The following is a 23305-nucleotide window of genomic DNA, read 5'->3' as shown; positions in this document are numbered from 1 at the left end:
AGTACTCATCAGCTGATGTTTGTCCTGTATGAAGTGATGTATTCTTTCTAGTCTGACACAGTGCTCTCTGCTGCCATCTCTGTTTATGTCAGGAACTGTCCAGAGCAGCAGCAAATCCCCATAGATAACCTCTCCTGCTCTGGACAGTTCCTGACATGGACAGAGGTGGCAGCAGAGAGCACTGTGCCAGACTGGGAAGAATACACCACTTCCTGCAAGGCATACAGCAGCTGAGAAGTACTATAAAGCTGCAGATTTTTTTTTAAATAGAAGTAGCTTACAAATCTATATAACTTTCTGCCACCAGTTCATATAATAAAATTTTTTGCTGGAGTACCCCTTAACTGTTACCTGCAATGTGCCTTTATTCTCATTGTCATGAATTAGGCATTGTCATGAGGATGCACAACACAATGAAATAAAAGGACATATTGTCTAATAATCAATGAGAGGGCTACTGTAAAACTCTGCAAGGAGATTCATTGTAAGTGTATATTAAACTAATAGATCTGTTTCTTATAAACAGGGGAGAAGCGCTCAGATCAGACCCCAAGTGTCCCCATTTTAGCCAATGGTAAATACGTGTGTTTTTATGTATATTCCTTGTATTTACAGTCTCTTTTTTGTATCTATATTGGAATTGTGTACAGGAAGATAAAGTACTGATTTATTCAAGAAAAATATGAATGCAAATTACCAAAACCATGTCCACGTGTGTCAGCATCATTACCTACAGTATTCTTCATTTTCAGTTTGTGACTTTATTATTAGGCCTTAATGGTGTTTGCTCACAATAGCAGATACAGTAGATATACATATACACATATGCATACACTCAGGCACACTACATACAGTACATACACACATGCACATATACATACACACAGGCACACTACATACAGCGCATACACACATGCACATATACATACACACAGGCATACTACATACAGTACATACACACGTGCACATATACACAGGCACACTACATACAGTAGATACACACAGGCACACTACATACAGTACATGCACATTTACATACACACAGGCATACTACATACAGTACATACACACATGCACATATACATACACACAGGCACACTACATACAGTACATGCACACATATACACACACAGGCACACTACATACAGTGCATACACACATGCACATATACATACACACAGGCATACTACATACAGTACATGCACATGCACATATATATATACACACAGGCACAATACATACAGTAGATACTCTCATGCACATATACATACACCCAGGCACACTACATACACACATGCACATATACATACACACAGGCACAATACATACAGTAGATACACACATGCACATATACATACACACAGGCACACTACATACACACATGCACATATACATACACACAAGTACACTCACTCGTTATGTAGGGAAGCTCCAGGGTTGTTCAGGTTGGTTACAGTGACTCCTCTTCCCCCGCAGCAGCAGCAGCAAGTGTCTCCCCCCTACCCCCCCCCCCCCCCCCCCCCCCCCCCCCCGATATTGGAGGGGAGCAGGAAGAAGCCTGAGCTTATAGTGAGGAGGTGGGGACGAGGCCAGGGGAGGGGGATGCCCTGCATCTCTACACCTTCCTGCCTGTCATAATGACTGTCTCTATATAGTAATCTGGTGGTTTTTCAGCTTACTGTATACAGCCTGTGACTGGGATGACAGGCAGGAATATACTGAGTGGCTGGTCTTGTGATACAGCAAGGGTATAGATAGAGAAGGAATACCCGCCAGTGCAGAAATAAAGGGGACAAATAACCAATAATAAAAATGTGAATATACATCAATAACTTCAAACATTAAACATGGGAAACCCAGATCATCAGACTCTCCAATAGGTAGTTGCTGTTTGTAACAACGGCCATGATTAATTTAAAATATACGTTGTGCAAATATAGCCTAGTAGTGCACAGGAATTTTTTCATTCTCCCAAGGGGATTGATAAGGAATTTGTTGTCAGGCGGGACAAAGTCACAGGGAGAAAGAGTATTATCCAACAATACGCTGTGATATTTTTTTTTCACATTAAGGCGCTTCAGTCAAGTAGAATGTTTGCTAATAATAATAAGAGAAATACTTTCATGGTATACTTTGTTCTGTAGACTAGTGCAGTAAAAGAAACACTGAATACACAGAAGGTTATTAGTAGTGCTTTGGTGCCACCTAGTGGTGGTTTTTGAGAAATGCTTTCAGGATATATGTTCATCTTTAAAGTGAATCTACAACCCACCCAACCTCCTCAAAACGCCTTAAATCCATGTCCTGTCCCGGGGCCTGTTTGGCTGCTATGCGGTGAGGTAAAAAAAATAAAAGCATCTGTGCATTAGGCCTGTAGCGCCTCTCTTCTTCAGTGGCTCAAGGTAAGCCAGCCTAGGGTCATTGCTACAAAGGAGAAAAAAGGAAGAAAGGAGAAAAATAATAGATGGTTTTATAACGGCACCAGCAGCCAATTGTACGCTTGGTTCTGTTTGCTGTAAATTCTTTACCCCCGCTAGGTGCTTGTCCTGTCAGTGACCTGAGGTCAGGCAGGGGTGGTCAGTTTGCAACTCCTAAAAGGGTGTTCTCATCACCTAAACTTTTGTTAGGTGGTGGTGTTTTTCAGCTCGTTGTCTAGGTTCCCGACCACCGCTCTCCACTCTGAAAGCAGTGGCCAGGCTGTGATGTCACGAGGTGGCCAGGTTCCTTGAAAGCTTTAAAATATGTCCTCTATGTCTCCCTCTGAGGTGACACATGTTTCCAGGGCTTGGATTGTCCCTGGAGACATCTGTAACCTCAGTGGGAGACATAGCGATGCCGAGCTGATTCAGCTGAGCACTGCTGCATCCCGTCCTCGCTTCCCCCTCAGTCCCTCCGCGCCAAACCAGAAAGTGAGAGGGGAAGCAGCAGTACTGAGATGTATTATCGACAATGGAGAATATCCAGGGGTGGGGCAGCCGGGGCAGATTGGTTGGAAATTTCTTCAAATATGCAAAATAAGCCTGGAAATGGCCTGATATATAAAGATTTATGAGTCTTTAAATTCTATTTTCTTTGTGACGCCTGATCTTTGAGGGATGTCTTCTCAAAGGTAGCAGGACATCGTGTGGGCCTACTGCGTCATCTGGTTTGGGGGAAACATTCTGTGGGCCCTCTGTGTGCATAAGGGGAATCCTCCATCTTTGTTTCAGAGTTTAGAGATGCTTTGTGAGAGGATATCTTCATCTTAGGCCTTTTCTGATAATTCTTTAATCCTTTAAGTGTTCCTTCTCAATTGGCTCCGTAAGTCATCTACGTGTAGTTTAGCAGATTATCTCTGGATTTAGCTTTCCTGAAATTTGAGACTTTCTCTGACCGGGAGATTATTCTGGGTTATTTCCTTGAAGAAATCACAAATCCAGTCGCTTGTGGGTCGAGTTTTGGGATTCTTCATTTCTTATCTCTCTGTATCAGGCTGTGTTCACACATGGCTTTTTTTGCGTTTATGATGCAGCGATTTTGCTGTAAATTGTACATTCACGGTAAAATAGTGCCATTTTTTTTTAAGTGGTTTCGATGGAATCATGGCCAAAATGGCACTATTTATATAACTTTCGAATATGTTTTTTAAAAAACCCACCAGAGTTTAAAGGGTTAATACTTCTTACCTCTATACTGGTATTGAGACAATATAATCTTTGTCCAGTAGATGGCAGTATTTGATCAGCAATCCATATTATGTTGGTCTACTGGATTCAGGACAATATAGTCTTTGTCCACTAGATGGCAATATTTGATGAGACATCCAGGTTATGTTGCCAAGGACCTCTATGAGATGAGTGAATGTACAGTAACAAGGAAGCTAATTGCTTTGTTATCTCTGCAATCTGCTTAGCAGCCTGCTGCCTTCTAACTCTGTGCCGCTCTTCCCTGGGTACCGGGATAAGCTGTATCCAGTCCTGGGAAACAGGGAGAAGCTTCCTAGGAATGGATCCATCTTTTCCCAGCACCGAAGGAGCAGCAGGAGTTAAAAGGCTGCCGGCTGACTTCCGGTTCCGGCGCCATGCAGTGAGGACGCACGAGCCGGCTGCTCCGCACCCGCCACAGATCTAGAACTGCCTGAGACCCGCACCACGGTCGCACCCGACTCCCGATTACGCCAGACGGGCGCGGAGGCTGCATGGACCGCTTTGTCCAGACGATGAAGACCAAAACCCGCAGCAAATCACAGGTCAGATCGGACAAAGATTCGGCCCCTGCTGTGCCCAACATGGCGGGTGCTGTACCACGTGACTCACGGGATAGTTCCCCATCCCGCTCCTCCACTGACCTCCCTGTCTGTGAGGCAGAACGAGAGCCGTTCAAAGTGGACTATAAAAGACTGGCCACGGAGGTTGCGAAACAGATTGTCCCTGAAATCCAGGAGACGCTGGCGGCAACTATAGCGGCCTCTCTGCAGAAACTACAAGCCACAGTAACTAAACATGGCGACCGTCTGACGGAGGCAGAGAAGCGCATAGTATTTCTGGAAGAACAGATGGAGGCTGCTGAATCCTCCTATAGAAACTTGCGCTCTGACAACCACAAACTTTGGGACAAGGTGCAGGACCTGGAGGATCGCTCCAGGCGCGACAACCTGCGCATAGTGGGTGTGCCGGAGTCAGTAGCACAAAAGGACTTGGCAAAGCTATGTGAGTCTGCTATTCCAACACTGCTGGGGATTCCACATAAATGTAAAGTGGAGAGAGCCCACCGCTTGGGCCCGGAACGCACTCAACTTGGGGATACTTCCCATGCCTCACTACAACACCGCAAGCGCCCACTGCAAGTTATTGTGCGTTACTTGGATTACTCGGACAGAGTGGAGATTCTCCAAGCTTTCCGCAAACAGCAGCAAGATCTTACATACCAGGAGGCCAAATTGCTTATTTTTGGAGACTTCTCCGCCGAGACCACAAGGAGGCGCAAGTTATTCTCGCCCATCTGCTCGGCCCTCTTCAGGAAACACGTCCGCTTCGCCCTGCTGTTCCCGGCGACGCTCCGGGTTTTCTATCCTGATGGGTCCTACTCCACTTTCCACTCACCTGAAGCAGCCAAGGACGGCCTAGAGGAGATCCTAATGGACAAGCCGCATACACCAAGATCGTCTCGACGCTCCAGAACACCGACATCTCCCCGGGATAACAACGGCAGCCCTTGTCGCTCAGCGCAACGCCGAGAAGGAGACTGGTACGCCGCGCCAAGAGAACAACGACAACGCCGTCCTTCCATACCGCAGGACTGATCTGGGCCAGAGCTGACTCCGTTTGAGTATGGTTATGAGTTAGACTCTTTAGAGTCGGAGGGACATGGTCCACGATTTAGACCATCTTAAGGGGTGGGATGTTGGCTATGCAGTTCTGCTCTTGTTATAGTTAAAGTTATACCACTCTATCTGTGCGCGGGTCCGGAATACCCGGCAGGTTTAAGGCTAATATTTCTTTGTGGAACAGCGTAGTTCCTGCGTGGAAAAAAGTGAGGTCTGTAACCCAATGCTAGCTGGATACTGCTGTTAGGTGGGGTTCCAGAATAGCGGGTATGTTATTGTTTAGAGGGGGGGTTGGAGTTGGGTGGTTGGGGAAGGGAGGGAGGGATGGGAGGGGGAGGGTCCAGACTCGCGGAGGGTTCCTATCTTACTTTCCAATCCATATGTCATTTATCTGTACTATACAGGTCTATGTTAAAATTGGTGTCTTGGAACATTAAGGGACTACGGTCCCCGCAAAAACGGGTGCTTATGCTACGACACCTAAAACGTATGAAGCCAGACGTAGTCTTACTGCAGGAGACCCATTTGACATCTGAGGATTTTTTTCCGCCTGAAGAAATTATGGGTTAAGGAGGTCTATGGTTCTCCTGCAGTGGATCGTAAGGCGGGTGTGCTCATACTGATTAGCCGCTCCTTCCAGGGCGAAGTTATACAGGTGTCGCATGATGATGCCGGTAGACTATGCAAACTTCACGTCAGAATGCTCTCTGAGGACATGATTATTTATAATGTATATGGCCAAAATACTAACAACTCTCTCTTCTTTTCTAATCTTACTGACCAGATCCTAGCAGACCCAGTGCAAAATAAACTGATAGCTGGAGACTTCAATGAGGTCGTAGCGCCCTTGGAGGACCGCTCTAGGCCCCGTGGCTCCCATGCCTCTACAACGCCGCTGCTGGCGCTGTTACAGCGGACATCCATGACCGATGTGTGGAGGTATTTCAATCCAGACTCAAGGGAATACACCTATTATTCTGCCCCACACGATTCCTGGTCAAGGATTGATTACATATTCTCATCCTCTAGCACCCTCCCTAAAATTTTAACCCCCTATATTGAAGATATGGTCATATCTGATCACACCCCCGTGTCGTGCACCGTAACTACCCAACTGCCCAGGGGTAGTGACTTCATTTGGAGGTTCCCTATAGGCCTTGCCAAAGATGACGGCTTTAAGACTCTCCTTAAGGGATGGTGGCTGGAATACTCTACCTCTAACGCTGAACACACCTCACAGCCTCAATTGTTCTGGGACGCAGCTAAGGCTGTCCTACGTGGACGCATTATGGCATATAGGGCGTCTCTCCAAAAGAAGGTCTCGGCCAACATCTCTAAATTTAGCACCTCCCTTAAGGAAGCCTATACTAAATTTTTAGTGACTCCTACTGAGGTCACGAGGGCGGCCTGGCAACAAGCCAGAGACCAATATGAACAATGGATGAAACGGAGGGAGGAGTTACATAGGTCCTACTTTGAGGCTCTGTTGTTTAGGCATGGGGGCAAAGCGGGTCGACTGTTGGCACGGTTCGCCAAGGGACCGTTTACACAACACTCCATCACGCAACTAGTTGACCTCCAGGGAACACTGCAGAAACATCCAGCTCGTATCAATGGGGTATTCCAAGACTTTTATAGACGCCTTTATGACAAGGGGGTGGGGGGAGACATGGATAATTGCGACTGGCTACATGACCTCGACTTACCGACGTTGACGGAATCTGACAGGGAATCTCTGAATAAACCAATATCTGGGGAGGAGATTGCGAGCGTTATATCGCATCTGAAGTCTCACAAGGCCCCTGGTCCAGACGGTTTCTCGGGAGACTTCTACAAAATTCTTGGTCCTGACATCACACCGACCTTAAAAGCTCTCTATGACACCTATCTCTCTTCCTCCCCAATACCTAGCTCTTCCAACACGGCCTACATTAAGGTCCTCCTGAAGCCTGGAAAAGACCCCAAGACACCAAACTCATATAGACCTATTTCATTACTAAACCTGGACATCAAAATTGTGTCCAAAATTTTGGCTGACCGCTTAGCCGCGGTCATGCCCTCTCTTATCTCTCCCTCCCAGGTAGGCTTTATTAAAGGGAGATCCGCGGTGATGAATGTCCGCAAGGTAATGGCCGTGTTGGATGAGGTCAAGACATACCCTGAGAAACATCCATCCCCAGCTCTACTTTCCATTGATGCTGAAAAAGCTTTTGACAATGTGAGCTGGGGATGGATGTTCAGAGTGATGGGGACAATGGGCTTCTCTGGTACTTTTCTTTCCTATGTTCGACATCTGTACCATTCTCCAGTGGCCAGGATCCATACTCCTGGTTTTCTTTCTTCTCCTTTTCCCCTCTTTAAGGGGACGCGACAGGGTTGCCCGTTGTCCCCCTTGCTTTTTAACTTGGCCATTGAGCCACTGTCACGTAGACTGAGTCTAGCCAGGGATTATGACGGGATCAAGGTGGGGGGGGGGAAGAGCTTAGGGCCATATTATTTGCAGATGATTTGCTTATTTTCCTTAGTGACCCTAGTAGAGATTTAGAAGCGGTCTTTCGACATTTAGAAGACTTCGGCTCTGTGGCTGGTTTCAGAGTAAATAAAGACAAAAGTGACTTACTTAAACTGACTTCATTCCCCATTAGACAAAATCTCCCGGTCCGCTGCTCTACCGACTACATCACATACTTAGGCATTAAAATTGGGCGATCTTCTAGCTCCTTATACAGGCTAAATTACCCTCCTCTGATACAGAAGATCCAAACGGAGTTGCTGAGGTGGACCACTTTGCCATTGTCTCTTATGGCCAGAGTGGCCTTGCTAAAAATGATAGGATTTGCTAGGCTCCTCTATCCATTCCAGACCATTCCGATCCTTCTTAGTCACAGAGACGTGTCGGCATTAACTTCAGCCTTCTCCAAATTTATTTGGGCCTCCAAACGCCCTAGGATTGCAAGGCTGAAGTTGGTGCTTCCCAGGGAGGAGGGAGGTCTGTCTCTGCCGGATATACGGAGTTATAATCTGGCATGCCCATTGAGACATGGGGTGGACTGGCTCAGAGGTTCTAGCAATCACTCCAATTTCCTACTGGAATCCCGCTTAGCACACCCTTGGTCGTTAAATGGCCTGCTCCATACGAGGTTCGGGGCACTCCCGCCTCATATTCGATCTAGTCTTATTTTCAGAGATACTATTAAGGCCTGGCACCACAGTAGGAAATTATTGGGTCTACATAGCCTGGTGAGCCAACATATGGACCTTTGGCACCTTCCTGAATTCCCGCAAGGCCACCAAAATGCTATGTTCTCGCAATGGAGGGTGAGAGGGGTCCGGACGGCAGCCGATGTTATGCAGTTGTCGGGCCATGGTTATTTGACCTTTCCGGAGATACAATCCAAATATGGCTTGGGGCAGGGACATTTCTTGGCATACCATCAACTGCATACCTTTCTCTCCTCTAGGTTGCGTAACCTGACTAAGGAATTCACGGCTAACCCATTGGCAATCTTTATTATGACATCTACCCCCATCCATACTCTTTCCTCTCTATCTATCACCATGAGAACGGCCATCACGAAAGGCTCGTCTCATACTTTGTTCAAATACTGGGGAGATAAACTCCCCCTTCCTGATCTAACGCAGCTGATCTTGAAGGGGTGGGGGACGGTCAGGAGAGCTATTGTCTGTGAACAGTGGAGAGAGACCCAATTCCGCATCATGCACCACGCCACGTACGGATTTAGTTTCCCTAGAACTGAGCTACATCCGGATAGAATAGAGGCGTGCCCGAATTGTTCGGAATATGGTACCGATCTATACCATGGTCTCTATTCTTGCCCAAGGGTAACTACTTTCTGGCAGCACTTGCTCTCCTTCATGGGCTCTAAGCTTCTCCTCACTGTTCCCCTGGACCCACATCTGCTGATGCTCCATATCCCCCCGGATAATTTGCAAATTACACAGCTAATACACATCTTTATTTTAGTGGCAAAACGTTGTCTCTTGTCCCGTTGGTTGGTGTCGGATATGCCGTCAGTGGAACATGTCCTCCAACAGGTCAAGAGATACCTACTTATGGACCAACTAGATGCCGAGCCGGCTAGGGAAAAAAGAGCCAAGTCATTCTTTAAAAAATGGAAAAGGTTTATTATCACTTTTCTCTCACCTTCAGAAATTCATGAGATTGTCCGACCGTTCAAAGACACAAAATGGTACATGAGAAAGGATGTTGCTGGTACCTTAGGGGTGTTACGCATCCCTGACAGCCGGGTTGACAATTGCCATCTTATAGGATAGCCTTGGTCAATCCTTTGTCCGCGAGTCTGGAAAGGGATGGGGGGGGGGGGGTAGGGGAGGAGTTGGGGGGTGGGTTAGGGGGTTGTTATGGTTATCTTTTGTTTCCTGTATATTATGCCCACGGTCGCCGCTCTCTTGTTTCATTTCATGATGACCTCTTGAAATTTTATGTATGGTTGTCTGTGTACAGCCTCTATATGGCGGACTGTTCCCTTGTAAACTATTTTGCCTTATAACACAATAAAAACTAAGTTTGAAAAAAAAAAAAAAAGGCCGCCGGCTGCTGAGCAGATTGCAGAGATAACAAAGCAATAAGCTTAGTAGTTACTGGACCTTTGCTCATCTCTAACCTCAATACTGGTATCAGGACAATATAGTCTTTGTCCACTAGATGGCAGTATTTGACCAAAAATCAAGATTATGATCAAGATTATGTTGTCCATGCTACAAAAAGAATGTATTTTTCTGTGTGTAAATCAAAGTTATAACTTTGGCCACTAGGTGTCACTAATTTGCGCTTTACTGCCAGTTGTCAAGGAATGAATATTAACGGGGTTGTCCAGCGAATATATTTTTCTTTCATATCAACAGAAAGTTATGTAGATTTGTAATTTACTTCTATAAAAAAAAATCTCAAGTCTTTCCATACTTATTAGCTGCTGTATGTCCTGTCCAGAAAATAGATTTATGTAGATTTATAAATATAGATTTATAAAAATCGCAAGTCTTCCCGTACCTATCGGCTGCTGTATGTCCTGCAGGAAATGTTTTATTTTCAGTCTGACACAGTGCTCTCTGCTGACATCTCTGGCTGAGACAGGAACTGTCCAGAGCAGGAGAGGTTTTCTATGGGGATTCCCATAGAAAGCCTCTACTACTCTGGAAAGTTTCTGTCTCGGAATTGTACAGTTTTTATGATTAAAAATTACGTATGTTAGTAAAAAAAAATAGTGACACCTAGTGACCAATGTTATAATTTTAAATTTTGTACAGAAAACAAATGTATTTTTAGAATGACGTGAATTACAAATATGTTAGATATTGATGCTTCTGTCGGAATATAATGACAGTTTTTTTTTGCCTCATTTATGTTTACTGTGTCACTTCGTAGAGACCTGCTCGGTGAATAATGGCGGCTGTGATAGTCGATGTCATGATGCTTTTACTGGAGTTCACTGCAGTTGTCCCATGGGGTTTATGCTTCAAGCAGACAGAAAAACGTGTAAAGGTAAGAGGGGCAGTCACATTATAAGTTATTTAACCTGTATGTTTTATTGGACGTCTGGCTTCTTGGGCCACCAAAATAGTTTTGTTTTTGTTGTTTAAGCCATTCTAGAGATTTTGGATATCATCTGATATATCCATCTCTGACCCATTTTTGGAGCCATAAAGCCACATAGACATCTCTGGTATACTGACATCAATCAGAGGCCGGCCCAGAGGACAAATGCCGGATATGACTAACATCTTCTGATGCTACCGACAATAATAAAAGTATTGTATTCGGGCTCAGGCTACATTCACTCAGTCCATATTCTTGTCCTTAATTACGGACAAATTTCGGGCCCATTGATTGCAATTGGGTCGTTCACGCTGTGCATATATTTATGGATCCACAAAAAACTGCATCGGCAAAATTAGTGACAAGCCCTAGTACAGGCTGGAATTGTGGCATAGATTGTTCTATGGAAGTCTGTGATTTTTATGGATCCGTAATTTTTACAGAAGAAAAGTCTGTAATGTCTGCAAATCCGTAAGAAATGCAGATGAGTAACTAGAGATGAGCGACGCACTCAGAAATTCATTTCCCAAAATTCTCAAATATTCGTGAATTGAGCCTGAACGAACCCCACGAAAACCTATTTTTGTTTCAGTTTTTCTTTTGTAAATGAAAAATGTTGCTGTATTAAGTTAATATAAACTAAAATGATTGGCGGAAAGGGGTCCCATCTAAATCATTACTGCCAATGCTTTTAGTTTATATTTACTTAGTACAGCATATTTTCCTTCTAATTTTGCAATTTTTCATTTACAAAAGCGAAACAAACGGAAATTTTTTTTTTGTGCATTTATAAACGAATTTTGCAAAACTTGCTTTGAGTAACCATTTTAAACTTTTCCCATTTATTTAACTACCACCTTCTCCCTTTTTGCTTATCCGCAAAAAATACTGATTTTTGCAGGCAAAGATTGCAGACATCATATACTACTACTACTATACTACTACTGAAAAACTACTGAACATGTGAATGAGGCCTCAGTCAGAAAAATACAAATACAAAGAACAATGATAATATTCCTAATAATAAAAATAGCTGGGAAGGGACAGTGTGTGCTATTAGTGAGTGGTCAGGTCCTGCTCCAACATCTCATCTTGGAAGCAGAGAGAAGAGGATTATAAAAATAATCCCAGTAGAGACCAGTAAATATCATGACTGATCAATATGATTTTCATTTGCAGATATTGATGAGTGCCGTGTGAACAATGGAGGCTGTGATCACCACTGCCGCAACTCAGTAGGCAGCTTTGAATGTGGTTGTAAAAAGGGCTATAAACTGCTTATTAATGAGAGAGGCTGCCAAGGTAGGTTTGTGTATACTATAATGTGTCCCAAGCACCGGGGAGCGGAAGTCTTCCGCTATATTCTGCTCACAAGACCAAGAATAAGGATTGTGCCCAATTAAAAGGAAGAATTAATGTAATTCTTAATTTACAAAATAAGTCTCTATCTATCTATCATCTATCAACCTACATATATAGATTAGAGTGAGAGATGAAACAACTGTGTCTCCTTTCCCCTATACTACTCAGGAGACGCTGTTATTTCCCTACCCCCTGACCAGGTGATCACTTTGTGATGCCAGTGGTGGGCAGGGTTACAGACAAGGTGTTATAGCTTGTCTGGCAACAGAAGGGACAGAGATCATGTGACGTCTGTCTCAGAAGGGAGGGGGAGGAGTGGAGACAGAGTGGATCAGGCAGTGAGGCTTTTTAGCAGCTTCAGGGTAAGAGTCAACATGTGCTGCAGACAAACAGACCAATTCATGTAATAGAAACCCATTCCACACAAGCTTAGATTATCGGTGGGGATTAAACAGGGTTATATCTTTCATAACTGGAGTTTCCCTTTAATAAACTTGTCACTTCCTTTAGACTAGCATATGAAATGTCTTCAGTAAATCCCCATACATGGGTCTATATCACCTACAGACGTTAAAACACTTCTCTCTTTTACCCCTCACAGATATTGATGAGTGCTCCTTCGATCGAACCTGTGATCACATCTGTGTCAACTCTCCTGGCAGCTTCCACTGTTTGTGTCACAAGGGCTATGCTCTATATGGGATCACACACTGTGGAGGTACAACACGTTCCTTTTTACTAGTTGGTAGCAGATGTATGGAATCAACTATACTATGAGGCACACCAATAATGTAATGATTTAATATTACAAATGTGACAAATAATGCGTGGCCAAAAAACTCTGCTGACATGGTTCCCTGCATCACAGTATAGATCTACTGTGCAGCTTGTGGAGCATTTACCAGCCACAGCAGTAGCTTTACATGGGGGAAAACAATGTTTTATTACACCACGTGTGGCCAGGAGAGGCGCAGCAACAATTCATCTGGGCGGGGAGTTCCCTGTGACTAGTCACGGCTCTTTGCCTGTCAGCATGCTCTGTGGGGGATGACTGGCCACGAACGGGTCTCTCTGCTTGTCCGTCCTCCCCATGTTGTGTGCTGACAGGCAGAGAGCTATGACTAGTCACAGGGAGCTCCTCACCCAGATGACTAGTTGCCGCCCCTCTCCCGGCCTCATGTGGTGTAATAAAACCCTTTGTAAAGCTACTGCTGCAGCCACGGCTGGTACGCGAGCTGCACAGTAGATATATACTGTGCAGCTGGGAACCATATGAGCACAATCATCCTGATTGGTTCCTGTTAAAGGAGAAGTCCAGAGAAAATTTTTTGTATTGCCCCCCAAAAGTTATACAAATCACCAATATAGAAAATGCACACAAAGATCTTTTTTTCCCTCCACTTACTACTGCATCAAGGCTTCATTTCCTGGCTAACAAGATGTTGTGTGTGATGTCACTTCCTGGATAAAATGGTGATATCACGACCCGACTCTCGACCCACTCAGAGCTGTGTGGACTGTGGCTGATGGAGAAGATGATGGCAGGGGGACACTGAGGGACACAGGGCACTGGAGGGACACTGAGCATCCCTCTTCCATCATCCTCTCCAGCAGCCACAGCCACCACAGCTCTGGGAGTCGGGTTGTGACATCACCATTTTATCCAGGAAGTGACATCACCATGTTATCCAGGAAGTGAAGCCTTGATGCAGTAGTAAGTGCAGGGAAAAAAGCACTTTATAAGCATTTCCCGTAATAAGTGTATAGTAGTGATTTTGCGGGGCAATACAATATTTTTTATTTAAAATTTTTGCTAAACTTCTCTTTTAACAGCAAATAACGGTCATTATTTTAACGTACCGTAAAATGAAAATGGCCGTCATTTTGAGTGTGTGTGAACATCAATAAAGTTTTGAAGTTTAGAATACATTTTTGAACAAGCATTGAAATAATGATACTTAGCCGAAGCCATAAACTGTACAGTTCTTCCCATTACTATTCCGTAGATATCGATGAGTGCAGTATTAACAAAGGTGGATGCAGATTTGGCTGTACCAACTTCCCAGGAGGCTTTGAGTGTACTTGTCCGGCTGGTTTTAAACTACATTGGAACCGAAAAGACTGCATAGGTAAGTGATAATGAAAAAAACAAGATGGCTACTTACTATACAATATAGCATATACTGTAGTTATTCAAATACATAATGATTCTGTAGAGCTGATATCTTTCCCATTTAGAGTTGATGAAGTGTGCAACCCCTGGGCCGCCATCTCGTGCTTCTTTAGCGTGCAATCGCAATGGGAAGAAAGATACCTGCTCTCTCACATGCAGCTCAAAGACTTTGCTACAGCCAGGTAATAATCCCAAAACTTGATGTGCATTTCCAGAAGAAAATACATAGTGCTTGAAAAGAGCGCCCCTTTAACAGTGACTTCTCTATAAGAGAAATTTTAACCCTTTAAGAGCAACTTTGGCACCGTCCCTTTACGGGCAACTGTGTTGCCATCCCTTTAAGAGCAACTTTGGTGCCGTCCCTTTAAGACAACTTATGAACTATCCCTTTAAGAGTGACTTTGATACCGACCTCTTAACAGTGACATCCAAAGTGGCCTTATAATGGTAAAGAAAATTGCTCAAATTGTTGAAAACTGTGTTTATGTAGGTGAGGCATAATAATAAAGACCATGTCAAAAGTTTTTACTGGCCTGCGTCTGAGTGTTCGTGAGAACAAGCCGGGAGAAGTCTCTGCCCAGCGCGGACCTGTCTCTGTGCCCCTAGCAACCAGTCAGATTCCACTTTCATTTTCCAAACAATCTGTGAGGAATGAAAGGTGGAATCTGATTGGTTGCTAGGGGCAACTGGGCCAGTTCTAATTTACACCAGTTTGTTAAACCCCCCAACTATGTTTATGTTTGTCTTTAGAAACATGCTGTCATTGCCTTTTTTCTATATGCAGTGTATTTTAGTCTTTTTGTCTTTCCCACAGATTCGGACAGCAGTTACATGTTTAGCTGTGGGACCCCAGCAGTCAGACCTGGTGTCAACTCTAAGAACACAAGCCAGCATTGTATTGGTAATGTCCTTTTAGTTGGCTAGTAGAAGAAATGTAAAAATATGTTTAAATATTTGACATCTGAGGACAGACCTCCAGCTCTATCTGATTTCTTTACCATGTTGTTTTGAGATCACAATCTACATTGAATCATAGGGTGAAGCGGTGTTTAAGGCTACGTTCACACTACGTATATTTCAGTCGGTATTGCAACCAAAACCAGGAGTGGATTAAAAACACAGAAAGGATCTGTTCACACAATGTTGAAATTGAGTGGATGGCCGCCATATAACAGTAAATAACGGCCATTATTTCAATATAACAGCCGTTGTTCTAAAATAACAGCAAATATTTGCCATTAAATGGCGGCCATCCACTCAATTTCAAAATTGTGTGAACAGAGCCTTTCTGTGTTTTTAATCAACTCCTGGTTTTGGTTGCAATCTGAGGACCACAATACTGACTGAAATATACGTAGTGTGAACCCAGCCTAAAGGTGTATTCTCCTCAAATAAAATACTAACAATTCATTCCATAAATGTAATTTCCTTTTCAGCCCCTTCCCCCAGTTCTAAGCTGCTGCTTTCTGCTGAAGACACAGAAAACTGTGTGTGAGCTGTTCTCTCTGAACCCCCTCTTCCCCCTCCCTTCTTCATTTAAACAGTGTAAGACCACCAGCAACTTGACCTCAGATTAAACCTTCTAGCATTACAGAGTTCAGAGACAGCTGTCCTGAAAGACTGTTTACATGAACTGTTTTCAGTGTCTTCAGCAGAAAGCAGCAGCTCAGAACTGGGGGAAGGAGAATAATTAAAAAAATAACAAGTGTGGAAGGAATTGTAAGTGTCCAGAAGGGTGATCAACATGTATTTTACCTGACCGGAATACCCCTTTAAACATATTTCTTAGTAGTGTAGCTTTAGGTGTTACTAGTAGAGCAGGAATAAATTCCCATTAGAGCAGGACTGGCCTTTAAAGCAATGCCGCCCCTGAACTGCCGGCACTGCATTGTGGAGCATTTAGAAGAAAAACAACTTTTATCATAGAAGAGTAGCAAGGTGGGCAAACAAACTGGCGTGGCCTAGAGCATCAGTGCCCCGGGCCTGCGGTGCCTCTCTCCCCGCCTCCCTTCAATTTCAGAAGGGCAGTGAGAGGGGCGTTGCAGGCCTAAGGCACTAATTCCCTAGGCCACGTCAGTTTGACTGCCCACCCTGCCGCATATATACGGGTCATTTTTCTTCTAAATACCAGCATCAGGAGACAGACCGAACCCCAAACTGGGCATGAAGTGAGGAGCTCTACAACGCGGTGTTGGCAGTTTAAGGGCAGCTAGGTGCCGCTACAGAGTCACTTTAAAGTGACACTGTCACCCCCCTTTTTGCACTATGACTTCTCTATAGAGGGGTAAAGGGTACATTTAGCAGTTTTCATACCTTATTTTATATCATACATCATGGTGCTTGTTCCAGTAAAAAGGGATCCTTTATCATCTGCGGATTGTGCTATCTGGGCGGGGCTTAACGACAAAGCGCCACTTATCCCCACCCACAACACCACAGTTAGCCCTGCCCCCATGACATCATCGGTGCATAGGCCCCACCCCTATGATATAAAATAAGGTATGAAAACTGCTAAATTTACCCTTTACACCTGTGTAGAGAAGTCACAATGCAAAAAAGGGGTGACAGTGTCACTTTAAGTCTCCACATGTCTTCATGAGGGACTGTCCTTAAAGAGAAGCAATCACCTAAAATTAACTGTCCCTATAATAAAAGTTTCTCTCTCCCTAAGTCTATTCCTGAAGATACAGACTGCATTTACAGTCTGTATCTTATACTGTACCCAATCCTGTATAGTAGTGTAAGTATTGCTGGGTGCCGCCATCTTGATGACGTCACTTGCGTTCCAGCGGTGCGTTCCAGCAGTGGAACGCAACTGACGTCATGAAGATGGCGGTGCCCGGGAATACTGCACCGCTATACAGGATTAGGTAAAGTATAAGATACAGACTGCAAAGGCAGTCTGTATCTCCATAAGGTCTACTTATAAAGATACAGACTGCCTGTGCAGTCTGTATCTTATACTTTACCTACTCCTTTGTAGCGGTGCAGTAATGCCGGGCGCCATCTTGATGACGTCATTTGCGTTCCAGCGGTGCGTTCCAGTCATCAAGATGGCGCCCGGCTTACTACACTGCTACATAGGATTAGGTAAAGTATAAGATACAGACTGCAAATGCAGTCTGTATCTTCATGAGAAAACTAATAGGTTTAATTAGGACAGATATACACAGCGATCTCGCGCTGTATAGCGCGAGATCGCTGTGTATTTACAGAGCGGCGGGCAAGGGCTCATGGGAGCTCTTCCTGCCGCTCTGCATGCCGGGAGCTTCCTGTCACGCGCCGGCTCTTTTGAAAAGAGCCGGCGCGTGACAGTGAAGAGAGACATGAATAAATTAAAAACGCGGACATCAAATTCATTAATTCTATTTACAAATATTAATAAAAAAGTAATGTAAATAGAATTAAGGAATAAAAAAAAAAAAAAAATCTTCCGTGATTGGTTCTCTTTAAGGGTGCCTTCACACGTACTGTATCGCTGCTTATTTCTCGCACAAAACTTGCATCAGAGTAGCTGCGTTTTTTGTGGTGTTGAACTCTCCTGTGAAAATCATATGAAAATCAAAACTCACATGTAAAAATCGCAGCAAACATGCAGTGAGAATACACATACATTGACTTGATAGCAATCAGTATCACTGTGGATTTATGTGCGAGAAACTTGCAGCGATAAATACACAACGATACGGTACGTGTGAAGGCACCCTAAGGAGAATTAGCATTGCTTTGACATACAGGACATGGAAAGAAACCTGCTGGCTTGTCCCAAACTCTGTAAGATCTATAAAAACACATAAAAAAACTTATAAAAAACTTATAATGATTAATTTATTAAGTTTACAATATCTGACTTGTTTGTTGTTTTCTTGTACCAAAGATACCTCTGCTAAAACTAGAATTTTGCAGCAGTTCTATTTTTATTTTTTTGTTGTTATTAGAGACTATGGTGCCCCCTGTTAAACAGAAAGCATCCTTCAAACTCAAGGATTCCCGATGTGGCCTGCGACTGCGCGGCAGATCAGCAAGAGGGGAGGAAAACGCAAGACATGGAAGTATGAGAAATGGAGAAGGAGAAAAGTGGTAGGAAGAGAGGATGAGAAGGAATGGTGGGGAAAATAGCAAGAATGAATATTAGAACAGGAGCAATATATCAGGGAGGCATGGAAAAAACAAATAGGTTTATCCTCTGTTTTAGCCCCCCCTTTAAATGTGTCTTCTTCTCTGGTGTCCTAGCTCCATGTTCAGACTGTCAGCTAACCTATATCCATTTGAAGTGTGACTCTTCTTGGAAAGCTCGAGGTCGCAGCTCACGGTCTGTACTAAATAAGGAAGTTACAAGAATCTCTCTAGAACTCGAAGCAGAAGTCAAGGTGGATGAGGCCACAGGTAATGACGTGTCACTAGTTTATTGTGTATAAGATACTATGTCATACTACTATAACTATATTACACTAATATAACCGTATATACTATAAGACTAACCTGCCTATAAGATACATCTATGGTCAACTGAAAACACCGCTTCGCTGGTGGCCTAAGGCAGGGGAGGGATCACCAATTTTAGTGGTCTAGTGTTGATGAAGGGTTAAAGGGGTATTCCACTCAAACATAACTTTTGATATGTTGCTGCCAATGGTGAGACTAACAATTAATTTCTTACTTGTTATTCAGTCTCCTTCTCCCAGTTCTGAGCTGCTGCTTTCTGCTGAAGACACAGAAATCTGTATGTGAGCCTTTCTCTCCAACTCCCTCTCCCCCTCCCCTTCTGAGACGGCTGATGTAAACAAGTCCCTAACTGGCTTTACCTGCAACTTTGTAGCTTCTTTGTAATGCTGGGAGGGATAATGACACTGAGTTTAACAGCAACTTGACCTCAGAATACACTTCCCAGCATTACAAAGAAGCTACAATGTTGCAGATAAAGCCAGTAAGGGACTTGTTTACATCAGCTGTCTCAGAAAGGAGGGGGGGAGCAGGAGGAGGAGAGAAAGGTTTACGCACAGATTTTTGTGTTTTCAGCAGAAAGCGCCAGCTCAGAACTGGGGGAAGGACACTGAATAGATAAAAACACGTATGGAAGGAATTGTTAGTCTCACCATGGGCAAAAGTTATGTTTGAGTGGAATACCCCTTTAACAGTCAGATCCTGTTAGCTTAGAGTCTCCATTTCCTGACCCATGAAACAAACTGCAATGGTTCATGTAGTTACTGTGTTAAATGTATTTATCCAAGTAAGGCAGGTTCTACGCAAATATTATATGAGGGCATTTCTGAATCTGTATTGCCGCCTGGATTTCCCATCCTAACAGCAAATCCAGTCACCCAAACTGAGAGCATCAGAGATCTCTATGATGGATCCCTATGATGCTGTCAGTTTAAAGGGATTATCCAAAGACAATAGCTGGCGCTAGGTTATTATCTTACCCCTACTCTGCTTCCTTCTTGTGTTTTATACAGCTTTTTATGAAGTGTAACACCTTAATAAGTACCAGATTGCTAACCTTTCTTTTTCAGCAAACTGTGGAATAACATGTCTCCGTCAGCGCCTGGAACGAAAGATTAAGTCCATATTAAAATCTTTGAGGAAGTCTATTAATCAGGAGCGATTTGTAATCCGATTAGCCTCTATGGAGTATGAGGTGGCCCAGAAAGGAGTCACAGGAACAGAAAAAGCTGAAAACTGTCTGCCTGGTCAACAGCGCATGTGGGGCAAATGTGGTAAGCATGCTCAAAATCCTATGCTATACTGAATGTATATTAATAATAATTTTTATTCATATAGCGCCAACAGTTTCCGCAGCACTTTACAATTCAGGGGGTACATACATAGACAAAAATAGACATGACAGAGATCTACATTAATTATCCATACCTGAGGAGTTAGAGCCCTGCTCGCATGCATGATATTTATATTAAAGGGAACCTGTCACCCCCCGGGCTCCCGACCCCCCGTTAGAGACCCCTATACTTACCTCATCCCGCCGGGTCCCGCTTCTGGATTCGGTCGGGTCCCGGAGATCTCAGCCGCTGCAGCCCGGCGCGCGCGCTGACAGAGCGCTGGACTCTCCTGTCATTCTCTATGGGTGTTGGACTCATCTCTCAGCGCGCGCGCCGGGCTGCAGCGGCTGAGATCTCCGGGACCCGACCGAATCCAGAAGCGGGACCCGGCGGGATGAGGTAAGTATAGGGGTCTCTAACGGGGGTCGGGAGCCTGTCACCCCGGTACGGGGGGTGACAGGTTCCCTTTAATTACAAATACTCTTGTCAATATTTTAATTTATGTTTTTGTTGTAATAAGGAGGTATGCCCTTTATTATAGTCCTTTATCCTTCAGACATTTGTTATAGCCCTTTATCATTCAGCTGTTTTCTATAGTCACTGCTCCACTCTGTCTCTACCTCTTTGTCCTCCCCCTCCCTTCTGAGACAGAGGTCACATGATCTCTTTTTTTTGCTGCTAGGCAACACTTCATCTGTCATCCACCCACCACTGATATCACACAGTGATCACCTGGCCATGGGTGGGGAAACAACAACCTCTCCTGAGTAGTATAAGGGAAAGGCGACACTGTTGTTACATCTCTCTCTAATCTCTATATATAGATAGATAGAAAGGGGGGGGGGATTTATCAAACTGGTGTAAAGTAGAACTGGCTCAGTTGCTCCTAGCAACCAATCAGTTCCTCCTTTCATTTTCCGAAGAATCTGTGAGGAAAGAAAAGTGAAATCTGATTGGTTGGTAGGGGCAACTGAGCCAATTCTATTTTACACCAGTTTGATAAATCTCCCTCACTGTGTTTATTGTGTGAAGTAGATTGAGCCAGTGGCGGGCAGATACTACAAGACAGGGACGGGTACCCAGCAGTTGGTTCTGAGGTGCAGTGCATGAGATGTAGTTTCCCGCCAGGGTGCCATAATGTAAAACTGGGATCATTTCTAAAAGTGTGAATCTGGGGCTAGGAGCAGCATAGACAAGTGGAAAAGGTGTCAAACAAACAGTGGGGGATTGGTCAGTGCACCTATATGCTTTATGTGCGTTTTATTTTTATGGGATCACTGGAGTTAACCTCCTTTTACCTCTTTGTTTTCATTTAGAAAACAGAGGATGGGGTGCGCCAAAATAATCCTGCAGAGGGCACTATTGTACACTATGCACCAATGCTGCTCTGCCTTGGTCTTTCATTTGAAACTAGTATAGGACTAAAGAATATGTAGATTTAAGTTAAATAAAAATGTGCTTTATTCACCCATCATTGTGTGACCTTTCGATTCCACAATCTTTCTTAAGCCCATGGTCCTAGTATAGGACTATAGGCCCTTTTGTGCGTTGTATAAACTTTAGTTTATAATGAAAACTTTATTATAGTTAGTAACTTTGGTATGCTGTGTGTTATTGTCCATGCATTTACTTTACATTACCCTGTCTACCTGTATCTCAGCTAGCTGCCCTCCAGGCACATACTACCATGGGCAAATGGATCAATGTCAACCCTGTCCCCAAGGTACCTATCAAGAGAAAGAGGGACAACTGTTGTGTGACCTGTGTCCCGGAGCTGAAGCCAGCGGTCCAGTAGGAGCAACCACGTTATCAGCATGTGGAGGTAACAGAAAAGAATGAAAGAAGTCTCATCAATTCCAGTAGTTACTGTAATATAGCTATTACTTAAAGGAGAAGTCCAGCAAAAAATGTATTAAAGTAGTTTATTGCCCCCCAAAAGTTATACAAATTACCAATATACACTTATTACAGGAAATGCTTATAAAGTGCTTTTTCCTTGCACTTACTACTGCATCAAGGCTTCACTGGCTGGATAAAATAGTGATGTCACGACCCGACTCATCTCTGGGAGTCTGGTCGTGACATCACTATTTTATCCAGAGATGTGCGGGCTGCTGGAGAGGATGATGGCAGGGGGACACTGAGGGACACAGGGCACTGGAGAGACATTGAGCATCCCTCTGCCATCATCCTTTCCAGCAGCCACAGCCCGCACAGCTCTGGGAGTCGGGTCGTGACATCACCAGGAAGTGAAGCCTTGATGCAGTAGTAAGTGCAGGGAAAAAAGCGCTTTATGTGCATTTCCCGTAATAAAAGTATATTGGTGATTTGTATAACTTTTGGAGGGCAATACAATACTTTGATAAAAAAAAATTCGCCGGACTTCTCCTTTAACAATGAGACATGATGGTAGTTTTCCTCTTATGGGTGTTATTGATTCCCATAGATAGGAGGAGGCCAGTATTAGTCCAGGTCCATCCAGAGATACTCAAGGAGCAATATGTTGGTGCATGATGTTGTACTGTGTAGAGAGAGAACAATAGAAGAGCATATAAGGTTTGTAAGAGAGAGCATAGAGGAAGCAAAGTGAGGCTTTATATGGTGCCAGAGACACCTGCTGCATATGCCGTAGTGAGACAAGCCAGTGGACTGGAAGACATTGGGAGCCACTGCCTGAATAGTCTGTACTAAGAGGGTACCTGCAACAGTTTGACTGACCAGAGGACAAGGAGGCTAGCTGAGGACCACTGCATGGCCTATCCTCTGAGCTGAACTGAGGGAGTAGACTGGGCCAAAGGGGACAACATATTGTCAACTATCATACTCGGGGATAACGTCTAATGCCTTCTACCCTACCAAAATGTTTTGTGTATATTTACTTACAACGGGATGTTTTCATTCCAATGTTGCTAGTTTTCATATCAAGCTGCAACACTGGAACAAAAACGGGCTGTAATAAGAAAACCTACAAAAAACAAGCTGACAAGGGACACTGGAGACCCGTAGGTTGGTGAAGTTCAGTTCACTCATCTACGACCGTCGTTTATGTCTTCTCATTACAAGCTTAGGCTATCTTCACACACTCTATTTGGTTGTTAAACAACGGCCGT

General features: G+C 44.0%; 1 protein-coding gene across 3 annotated transcripts in view; it reads left to right on the top strand.

Moving 5' to 3' along the window:
• Positions 1–23305, top strand: part of SCUBE3 (signal peptide, CUB domain and EGF like domain containing 3) — a 71774-nt gene that overhangs the window by 34025 nt on the left and 14444 nt on the right. For 2 of the 3 annotated variants that reach the window (XM_069971443.1, XM_069971445.1), the window contains exons 7-17: positions 527–574; positions 10713–10829; positions 12063–12185; positions 12847–12963; positions 14252–14374; positions 14484–14600; positions 15233–15319; positions 18357–18470; positions 18652–18804; positions 19932–20135; positions 21856–22017. In XM_069971443.1, coding sequence (XP_069827544.1) covers positions 527–574; positions 10713–10829; positions 12063–12185; positions 12847–12963; positions 14252–14374; positions 14484–14600; positions 15233–15319; positions 18357–18470; positions 18652–18804; positions 19932–20135; positions 21856–22017 — 1365 coding nt within the window. The remainder of the gene's footprint in view (positions 1–526; positions 575–10712; positions 10830–12062; positions 12186–12846; positions 12964–14251; positions 14375–14483; positions 14601–15232; positions 15320–18356; positions 18471–18651; positions 18805–19931; positions 20136–21855; positions 22018–23305) is intronic. The other variant, XM_069971444.1, reaches the window with a different exon arrangement.

Source organism: Dendropsophus ebraccatus, chromosome 5 (genome assembly GCF_027789765.1).
Source record: "Dendropsophus ebraccatus isolate aDenEbr1 chromosome 5, aDenEbr1.pat, whole genome shotgun sequence".
In the NCBI taxonomy this organism is placed as follows: domain Eukaryota; kingdom Metazoa; phylum Chordata; class Amphibia; order Anura; family Hylidae; genus Dendropsophus; species Dendropsophus ebraccatus.
This window is presented reverse-complemented; position numbering and strand designations above follow the sequence as displayed.